Below are 10,992 nucleotides of genomic sequence, written 5' to 3' on the forward strand. Positions count from 1 at the left end.
AAAGTCTTATAAAAAAATAAAAATAATTTTATATTTAGATATTTTATATAAAAATAATTTTATATATAAATTATATTTGAGTATAATAATATAAAAAAATTTATTTATTTATTATATAAAATATATTTTTTAAAAAAATATTTAAAAAAATATAAATTATAATTTTTTTAAAAATTTTTTTATTTTTTTAATATTTTTTTTATTATTAAAAATTTATCAAACACACTAAAAAATAAAAAAAATTATTAAATTTTTTTTTATCAAAATAATAAAACCTAAAAAAACACGTTGTCTATTATTCACATTATTCATAATCTTTTCTGTTATTTATTTAATAAAATTGCTTTCTTAATATTTATTTAAGTGTGAAATACTAAATTACTTAACAATTAATATGATCATCTTAGCTATTATTTTTACATAAAATATCTTTATGTGAGTAGTTATTATTATCTTATTACACATTTATTGCACAAATAAGTTGTTTCATGCAATAGTTGTTATACTTTACTCTTCAATTTTTTATTTTTTGTCTATGGTTATAAATATAAATACAATTCTATTTCTTTTTCCAATTGCATTCATATATTGAGTTTATTATTAATGTTTTCTTGTATATTTTTTTTGGTGACCAATGTTTTCTTGTATATGAATAACCATGGTTGATAATATTCGTCTAACTAATTATAATTATAATTTTATTCTAAAGAGAAGTTTATTTTTGCAATTAAAGAATACGTTACAAAAAGCCAATAGCATAAATAATTACTTTTAGTTCTGCACAACGCATGGATCTAAATCTAGTTTTATTTAATTGAGTGACAATTTTTTAGTTTTTATTACGCTAGTGTTTTAAGACCGTAAAAAAAAAGCTTAAATATGAAAAATAAAATCTTAATTTAGTTCTGAAAAAATATATGTTAAAATATTGAAATATTAGCAACATCAACATCAACGATTCCAAAACATTGATTTCGTTTTTATTGTCCAGGGCATGAATAGCAATCCGAATAGCTTCCCCATCTTCATCCCATATTCGCTGAATTTGCAACTCATATTTTGTATGTCTATAACATTATTTGTTTGTAACCTTTCTAAACAAAAAGTAGTTACATAAAAGCTACAAAGTACACTAGGCTAACCATGAGGGCTGATCTCAACAGAAAGGAACTAAGCCACAAAATGGTTAACACAGACACGACATGTTCAACAGTGATAGTGCCTTATAACACAAGTATGTGCTTCCTTTACTTGGAATACATAATAATGATGAGTATCTCTCTACTGCGGCTGAGGCCTTGTCTGTACAATGAAGATGTCTTTTCCAACAAGACATCCCTCCACATCCTGTGGGCAACCAAATTTCCTCTCAAGGAAAAACCCCACCGAACAAAGGCGTTGACCGAGTTGTCTACGGAAAACTGGATCAACAGTCAGCGGTTTCTTGCTGTAATCCACAGTCAAACGGATAACCTCTCCATCCGCAGGTCCTGCTCCACGTACCAGCAATTCCTCACTAAAGTTTGCAAAAGCCAGCGTTTGCACTTGACCGTTGAATTTACCTGTTGATATACGCCATGGAGTACCCCTGGTACCAGAAGCCAGAGTTTCACCAAGGCCAGAAGCAATCTCGGCCGCCACAACATTATTATCCTGCTCTGTTGGGCTGACAGTGTGTAGTACAAATGATAGATCTGGCGAAAGCATTTCTTGGACTAAAACTGCCATGGAAGCTTCCTTCTGCGGCACACCAGCAGCACGGCGACTCAAAACTGCCCGCCGTGTGTATAGCGAAGCCCACACTTGGCTAACTGCAGATCCAAAAACTGTTGGATTGGAAGGACTAACATTGGGTATTGATTCGTAGAGTCCAGCAGCTGACATTCCAGCCAAGTCTTCAACGTTGGCGCTGGAACGAACAATCAATCGTGCATTGCTTGGAAACATTCTCTCAATGCTTTCAATCACATCTTTTGATGGCTTCAAGGAAGAAATCAATTGCTGCAATTGATGGCATAGCTCATCAAGCTCACCACCCTCTAGTTTTGCAGTTTCTATCTTTTCCAACAACGACCTAAATGTTTCAGTGCAGTTACTATTCTCTAGCTCCAATTCCATGGATCCAAATGGTAAAACTGCCCCAGCAGGAACTCGAAAAGAAGCCGGCACTCCCTGATCACTGTAAACTGTAGTTGAAAATCATGTTTTCATATAGTTAGATACTACCTTGACTCTTGATGAAGTCACAGAAAATATGATCAGGAAGAATAAATACTTGCTGCCAATTATTATGATGCACATTCTTGATATCCTCAGTTAGTCTATGATTCTGACAATTGACTATCAAAATTTCATAGGCATTTTACTATATTAAACTTTCTTTCATGAAGATGTAATAGGTTCTTCTAGAGACAATAGAAGAATTCATCAAGTGGGAGAGCGAAGAATTCAACCACATGACATCCTCCTCTACATGCAAGAAAAAATATAAAATAAAAATGCAACAAAACATCAACCCTCAATAAATAAATAAATAAAACACAATAGTCAGATTTCGGATTTTAAAAATAAAACGAAATTTTAAAAAATAGATAGATGATATCATATCCATTAGCACAGGAAGATATCATCAAAAACACAAGAATGGGGCTTGAGGTTACTTGTTGCATTATCCACATGCAACTATGCAAGAGAGTGGGCAACATAAGTACAATATTACTTTGGCTTCATATTACCTTTATCAGAAATAGAGGACAATGAAGACAAACGACCACATGCAGCTGCCTTTGCACCAGAAGTCTCTGTTTCTGCATCAGGAAGCAAGATAACTCCTCCGGAAGAAGCACCCTTGATATGGTTAAAGTTAACCATTACTTTGAAGTTCTTATAATAGAGAAATTAAAGAAAGGTAATTAAATAAATTCTCTAGGTATAAAGATCATGAGAATTTGGGATGTAGCTGGGCCATTAGTAAGCCTGAAGCATCAGCAGCCATTACTCTGAATATCATATTAGATAACGTGTTGCAATATATAAAGCATTAATCTCTAATGATTTAAGTCTAGTACTAGAGTAGTTCTGTCTGTACAAGCCCGGCTCAATAAGACTACAAACCAAACAAGATAATATGCTTAACAAACTTTGACTATTAATTACCTGCATGGCTGCAGTCTTAGAGAAACAGACAACCTAAAGGGTTATGTTACCAGGTGAAGGATTAGAACTGTCTGCTGTCTGAACAGGGTCCCTGAAGGACCTACCTTGTTCTAAAGGGATTGACCTCTAGATGATTTACTTTTTAGGGGTCAAATCTTCCTAAAAGGTGGGCATTTTTGTCTGCAACATGGGTATTTTGCCCTCTGAATAAAGCTTTTTTGGTATATGGGATGAAGTTTTATTTTTCATGGGTAATTTTGATACTTCACTCAATAATTGGTATTAGGAAATCGTTATGGAACTCGGTAAGTAATTATTTGTAGTGCACCCAAAGTGTTATCATAGGATTGAATACCATTTTGGTGAATTACACTTCCATCCTCTATTAATTCTTCACTGATGAAAGGATTTTATCTCTACCATGCAGCACCATTATTCAACGTCATTAAAATGTTATTGCTAATAAATTCTTTTAACGCTAAATCTAACCACGTTCAACAAGCTGAAAGTTCACTTCTGAACACAAAACAAAGTCAACTCATAAACAATAATGTATTAACTTAAAAAATATCAGAGTAAATGAGTTTATTGTTCTCTACCTGAATATAATTGGAGATTCTACCAGCAGAGAAAGATGAAATGTCAACTCCAGAGAAACTGTCATCAGAAGTTTTAACTGAATATTTGTCATCAGAATCAACTAAAGAGGACAGCTTCAGATTCACACCCGTGGGAGATGCTTCCAGCCTGAAAAGTTAATTGAAACAACAAACAAAGAAAATGGAAAACATTATAGCATTAGATATATTGACAACATGGAAGAAATAATTTGGGGGGAAAATAATTCAGTTTTCAGACTAGTAATCTGGAACAAAAAGTTTAACTTAAAATATAACCTCACAGGTGACCCGACAAGACTTTTTATATTAGCAACTTCTTCTTCATCTTCACAAGTGACAAATACAACCTTTTCCTGTATAGACAATAGCTTTATGGATGTCATTAACATGAATTTCACACCTCAACATAATTAAGTGGATACTTGAAAGACTTGCCTGCCGCGCCCTAACACCAAGATGAGATAAGTGAGGTAGCTCTTGCTGAAGTATGACTCCCACTATGTTCTTCCCAGCAGCAGTAACCTGCCAGCATAATGAAAAATAAATCAACATTAAAGTATTTAGCACTCAGTGTACCCACCAAGGTACAACATTACCTCTTCATCACCATCAGCTTTGTTAACAAGAAGGATAATAGGTCCTTCTGTTGGTGATGGTAGTGATCCCGGAACAATCCTTTCAACCTAGGTTAAACAAATAAGAAAAATACGTGAGTTAGAGTGGAGTGACCGAAGGGAAGCTAAGTCAAAACAAACTGGAAATATGTGCTATTTGCCTATTTGGAGTGGACTCACCCCCATCCGAAGGGAAGGAGGGTCATTATTTTTTTCTCTGTTGTTTGGATATGGTAATCCTATCCTAGTTTATTGCTTATTTGGTTCTTTGAGGACCTTGATGTCCCTTTGGTCCAATTACTGATAGAAAAGAACAATGAGAGTGTGTTTTCTTGTCTTGTTTCTTACACTGATTCTCTCCTTCCCATTAATACCTTACTGCTTCTGTTGACTATCTTAAGTCCTATGTGTGAAGAATGCTTCAAAAGCTCATGCCACGATGGGTGGCAAAGGAGTGTGCATGTGGAAAAGGTGGCTCTAGTGAAAGATGAGACCTAGCATTTGATTTCATTACCTGCTTACAAAACACACTGTGAACTGCTAGTTTGTCTATGTAGTCAAAATAAAATTCTTGATGGATATGATTGCTAAGTTGAAGTGTTGCATAACATGCTCAGATCTTCAGAGTTGACGACTAAGACACACACACTCTCTCTCTCTCTCTGCCACTTCATCTGTATGAATCTATCTTCACATGATATTTCTAAGTGTAGTTCAGTACCTGAACCAATGTTCCTGAAACAGCTCCTGGAACAAGAACATCCCAACCTTGAGAACCAAGACTACTTCTAACAGCTTTTAGAAGAAGAGTGCATAATTTCGAAACCTGAAATATCATACTAAGAATTTCCAGTAGAGAAGTTAGTTATGGCAATGAAATCCAAGTCGATGAATAAATAAAAAGAAAGCACACAAACTGCTGAGATCACTAAATTATAATTACTACGACTTCTCTCAATAAAATGCCGAGGATAATGCAGTCATACCCAGCACGAATTTCAGCTTCTGTATATGTTCGGACATTGTTTTCAGGAATTCCTAGAGCTTTTCCTAGCATCTGCGGCATTAAAAGTGAAAACTTAGTTTATTTCAAGTTATATGCAATTATGCATCATATAAAGAGGATTCTAGAGTCAAATATAAAAATTTTCAAGAAATACTTAATTTGTTACTATATTTCAAGGAATGGATTTGCCTCAACAGTATGGGTTCGTCTTTTTACAATAGGGTTGTCTTTTGAGTGTGATATGTTGAACATTCTAGTAAGCCACAATCAAATTATTTAGGGTTATTAGGACTAGAAAACTGTTTCATTTTTCAATTTATATTTTGCTTGTAGGAAAATTTTGTAGATGATTTATAAAATATTGTGATCAATAATTTTATACATTGGCATCAAGCTATCATGCATTTAGAGAATAATAGTACACTTTTTAACCTCGACTTTTTGGGGGAATATCTTAAGAAGTTCTTCAGTATATTCATCAGTTAGCCTTTTTGTTCTATCAAGAGTAGCTTTCAGTCTCAATGTCCAAATAGTCTTGCCATCTTCATTCCCTAATAAAAGACAAAGGGGATTAAATTTAACAGGAAAAATTAATCAACACAGTAAAATTATTTACAACAAAGATGGCATAATTCAAGGTAAGACCTAAGAAAGTTACCTTCCAAATCAGAAAGGCCTTGTTTACTCCAGGCACTGAGCTCATTTTCGATAGCACCACATTCTTCTGGTTTCCAATTAGACAATTTCAGCTGGTGGACTCCAATAGTAAGGGCTCCAAGAGGATCATTCCATGAAGCTACATTTTTTGACTGCACATTTGCAGCCATCCAACGAGCACCCCCCAGAACTTCAAGCACATTGAGATATCTATTCATATGAATTCAAAAGTTAACACACTACCAAGAAAGGTTTTGTGTTCTTGTAAGTAACACGTAGCCAAAAAGTTCTACATCTGCATCAAATATTTGGCTTCACTTTAACACTACTCTTTATCATTTGCAATTATTAAAATTAGTTGATATATTTTAAGTCCCAAATTACATTATGGATTTAGACAAGATAGTCTTTATAAGCACTAGGGTGCATCTGCCCAGTTGATCTAGCTTTTGGGTTTGAATTGAGCCCACAATATTTGAACAGTACTAGAGTGTATTTTGTAATTGATAATACGCCACGTGTATGTGTTCATTTCTTCCAAATTTCACACTTTAGATATTCCTAGGCATGTTCAATATGGTGTAAGGATAGGGCTATGATAGCTTTTTATTCTTTTCCAATAAAAGACAGCCTTCTTGAACTTATCCATCTCTCTCCCTTTAAGCTAATTTGAAGTGTAATCAAGTTTACAATATTAAGAATATAATTTTTTAAATAAATTCAAGGTCTAACAAAAATCTATCTCAATATAACTAGAGTAACTATATATTATATTCAGAGGGTAGCTAATAATGTCTAAGTACACATGACTTTTGCATAACATTGTACTCTTTATATATTTCACAAAACTCATTAGCATCTGAGATCTGATAGTCATTCAAACTGTGAAGCAGAAAAAGGTATGGCAAGAACCTGCTCAAAAGAACAAACGAGTAATCCTCAAGGCCAATCTCACATAAGCGCCACTGTACCTCCAAATAAACAGAAAAGGAAAAAAAATTAAAGCATGCCAGCATTCTTCCAATAGCTATCTAGACTAAATTTTACCAAACAATTAAAAAAAGTAGTGTCACCTTTTGCCGCATAGCTATTGCTGAATCTGGAGCATCATTCCTGAGACCACTTTCGAGACCCTTTACAATAATTTCTCTCAAAGCATTCAAAGATTCCATGGTTTTAAATAGAAGTTTAATTCCTTTTTCTTCTGAATCAGAAGTTGATTCTAATGCAGCATCCAAATCCTGAAGAAGTAATCAACATTGTCCCTTAGCAATACATACAACTATGAGTACCAGAATAAAGCTTATTCCTTAATAGAAAGGGAAAGGAGGGAGTTCATATCCAAGAAATATGTTGACAACCACAATATGACTGAGAGAATCATACATCAAATAAGATATTAAATTAGCATCCTAAATTAGATGCTAAATTGCAAACACACATTCTCATTTCTTACTCATGGCTTAGTCCGGGAAGCAAAATAAAACAGTAGGATAATAGAGATTTCACATTAATTCAGAGTACTCTAAGGTTCCTATGCAAGTAGTATTTTATATATTTAACTATGAAAATAGTAGAAGGGCAATGATTAGTATTTCCATACAAGGATATGGATTAAGATAGAAGCACCATAACAGACTGATCAAATTACTTCAGCATATAGTTTATTTTTTCACATCCTAAATCTCATTCAATAATTAGTATAACACAGACCCTGAGACCAAACCAAGAAATAAAATTGGCAGATAGCAGAACAGGGAGGAAGTAAGAAAGAAATAGCAAATCCACCTTTTTGCACTCCAAGAACGAGTTAAGTGCTGAAATGGCATGCTCATCCATAGATTCACGAATTGATTCTAGCTGTTCAGCAAGACTGCAGCATGATAAAGTCATACAATAAGATATCAAAATTATGATTGCCCAACCATGAATAAGTTAGTTGGCTGTAAAAGTGATTTGACTATCTCTTTGAGATTAAGGTACTATGTTCACTCTTAAAGTGAACAACAATTAAGTTACATAAACAGAACAAGAAATGATGTTTTTTCTCTCTCTTACAGCTGCTGGAAATCACAAGAGACAGCAAGGTATGATGCAACAGTAAGGTTGCTGTTGTATGACTTTGGTGGTCACAACCCAGAGTTTCTAGTCCTGGGAACTGGAACAATCTTAACACAAGGGGAAATGTTGCATGACACTCACCAAACCACACAATTGCACAGATGCATGCACTGGATTGCATGCTCAGTCTTGTCAATGAATGCATGAAGTTTCATGATCGATCTATTGGTTTATAATGTCTAATCATGCATTCAAATGATGTAGTGATCCAGTAGAAGGTTAAAGGTCTTCAAGAGAAAATACCATGACATATAACATGTCTCATAATATGATATTTTGAATTAAGATAAGCAAAACAAGTTTAATTTACATATGTTTACAAGTGATACTGAGAATTCAAGATAAACCTGCCAGCATTAAAGAAGTCTTTGAGTTCTTGATGAAAGATCTTGAATTGCTCCACAAATGCTTGACTATATTCTCCTGGGTTCTTTGTGATTTTAACAAGCATAGCTTCTGTTGCAACCAAATCTTCAGGACCAGCATTTCGGTGAAGCTTGTTTTGTATAGTGTGCTTAATTTGTAACTGCCCAAAAAGAGCATGAAACAGGCAATCTATCATTTACATTAAACTGAAATGGGATTACATACTTGAGGTACTGTGGGAAAACAACCTTGAGGTCATGTGGGATGTCATTCCGGTGAGCAATATCTCTAATTCGAGTCAGAGGAACAGATGCAGTGAATTCAGCCTTGAAAGATGGCAAACATGGATGAATCTTACGGATGACAAGAACTTCCTGTATATCAATGAAAAGTTATGGTAAATGAAAGAAGCAAGGCCCAAATTCTATTAGACAGCAAGACACAATATGTAGCAAATGGAAAACCAAACATTATATTAATTGACAATTGGAGAACTTCCAGAACAATTTCCAATAGGGATTATGCGTAGAATGTAAATTTCCTTAAAATTACAGAGCGACATTTTAGTACAGAATTAAAGTCAGAACAACTCTAGTTGACTGAATGTGAACTGTAGAACCAAGCCTGAAATGTGGCCAGAATACAATCACCTTCATAACTCCACATCAAAATACATAATCATTGATAGAAGGGGGAAGAAAAAAAGGGGTGACAAAAAAACTTACTGAAGTCGTAACTCAATTTTATCTCATGCACTAGTATATGATAGAAACTTACGGAAATGCATATTTATAATAGATCCACTTCTACAGAGGTTAGTACTAACCTGTGGTGATATATCCTTCCGGCTTGTATGCCGCTCTAATTCACGAAATATAAGCCTTGAAATCTCAGCATGCCTATTTGGGCGATGGTGACCTCCATCTTCAAAACAAGGAATCTGCCCTGTGTTTATCCACTGCATAAGATGAACTACGAATGACTCAGATGGTTATACAAGAGGAACAAAAGCACAAACGTATCAAACACAATAAAGCCAAAAAAAACAGAACAAGACCTTGAGATAGATGGCAGAGTATATGAGAGCATTCAGTGAATCTTCTCCCTGCAGACTTCCATCTATAATATCGCGAACGATATCAAGCTTGAAAGCGAAAAATGGTGAACGAAATTAATACATTTATTAATCTAACATGATTGAAAATATGCAGGAAGATTGAACAATTAGGAAAAGTAGTAATTTGCAGCAAATGTACCTTTCTCCACCAGTTCCTGGCACTTTGATCACCTTCAACCAATCGGAGAGCCAAGCCTTGAAGACCAGAAGTGTCCCATTTCCGTTGAGTTTCATGGGATTCATGCTCGTTGGATCGCATAAAAGAAATGGATTTACCCTGCCACTGTCCCACAAAAGAACTGGTCTCGGAATCCGCTTCCAAGACAGGAGAAGCTCCATTACCCTGATCCTCAGCGGCGGACGCATCATCATCGCCGCCGCCATGGTCTTCGTCCAATTCCAAAGGCATGAGCTCCATATTCTCATCGGTAGCGTTCCATGTGGCAAGGGTGGCAAAATTGCCTGGCTTGGTGGGGAGTTTCAACACTCTGTTATCTCCATCTTCCCAAACAAGAGTGTTGTCGTTCTTCACAATAACGAACTTAAACTGGAGGGCGTTTTCGTCTTCTTGACCGGCTTTGAGGTCGAGGTTGAGGTCGCAGACCCATCCATTTTCCGTCCAGTTCATGGGAACATTGTTCTTCCAAGATCCAAGCTCTTTGGTTGATCCTAGAATCGCGACGTGATCGCCGAATTCAACTTGGTGATCTAACTGAACGTGAAGCTGGACTTTGTCTTTAGCCTTCGCCTTCTTCTTCTTCGTCGTGTGCTCTTCCCTAGTTTGAGTAGAGGAGAGAACGGAGAGAGTGAGAAGGGGAAGAGTGTGGGTGGAACGGAATCGGAGACGGCGAGTGAGAGGCGGAGGAAGGAAAAAGAAGGAGGAGGAAGAGGAAGAGGAAGATGGATGTGTGAATCTGAAGGGAGAAGTAGAAGAGTGGCACTGCAAGCCACGCACACAATCCATGGCTTCCAACGAACTCAATGGAGCTTTCAGTTGAGTCACTGTTAGTTAGAACTTAGAACTTCAAGTAGCAGAGAAAGAGAGAGAATAGTGTTATGTAATGCGTGCATTGCTATTTTCTTTTCTTTATTGTATTGTATGTATGGCAACGATTGAGATTGAGATTCAGATTTGGCAGTAAATATCGCCACACTGCTATTTTGGAAGGTGAAGACTTAGATAATTGAAAATAGTTAAATAATAATTTAATTAAATTTATTAAATTATAATTTTTGACTTTTTAAAATACTTGCGGGATCAAAATTATATTATAGACAGTTTTAAAAATGTAAATAATTATAAGATTGGACATTGGTATCAACTTAACATTAAAA

General features: G+C 35.2%; 1 protein-coding gene across 1 annotated transcript; it reads right to left on the minus strand.

Moving 5' to 3' along the window:
- Positions 1–1,035: 1,035 nt before the first annotated feature.
- Positions 1,036–10,753, minus strand: LOC130947914 (phosphoglucan, water dikinase, chloroplastic). Its single transcript, XM_057876626.1, has 18 exons — positions 9,797–10,753; positions 9,598–9,684; positions 9,367–9,498; positions 8,789–8,914; positions 8,522–8,700; positions 7,842–7,926; positions 7,127–7,294; positions 6,966–7,018; positions 6,055–6,263; positions 5,829–5,947; positions 5,377–5,447; positions 5,112–5,229; positions 4,373–4,459; positions 4,212–4,298; positions 4,053–4,129; positions 3,756–3,903; positions 2,736–2,847; positions 1,036–2,186 (listed from the first exon to the last, which is right to left on the minus strand). The coding sequence occupies exons 1-18, from the start codon at positions 10,619–10,621 to the stop codon at positions 1,282–1,284; spliced, it is 3,588 nt and encodes a 1,195-aa protein (XP_057732609.1). The 5' UTR covers positions 10,622–10,753; the 3' UTR covers positions 1,036–1,281.
- Between the last annotated feature and the right edge of the window lie 239 nt (positions 10,754–10,992).

Source organism: Arachis stenosperma, chromosome 9, assembly GCF_014773155.1.
Source record: "Arachis stenosperma cultivar V10309 chromosome 9, arast.V10309.gnm1.PFL2, whole genome shotgun sequence".
NCBI classification, from domain to species: domain Eukaryota; kingdom Viridiplantae; phylum Streptophyta; class Magnoliopsida; order Fabales; family Fabaceae; genus Arachis; species Arachis stenosperma.

Excerpts from the sequence above, each read along its gene's own strand:
- LOC130947914 (XM_057876626.1), bottom strand. The coding sequence starts at position 10,621 with ATGGATTGTGTGCGTGGCTTGCAGTGCCACTCTTCTACTTCTCCCTTC. Across the intron at positions 5,948-6,054 it reads AGGCCTTTCTGATTTGGAAG|GGAATGAAGATGGCAAGACT; the intron begins GTAACTTTCTTA and ends GTCTTTTATTAG. Across the intron at positions 5,230-5,376 it reads GAAGCTGAAATTCGTGCTGG|TATGATATTTCAGGTTTCGA; the intron begins GTATGACTGCAT and ends GGAAATTCTTAG.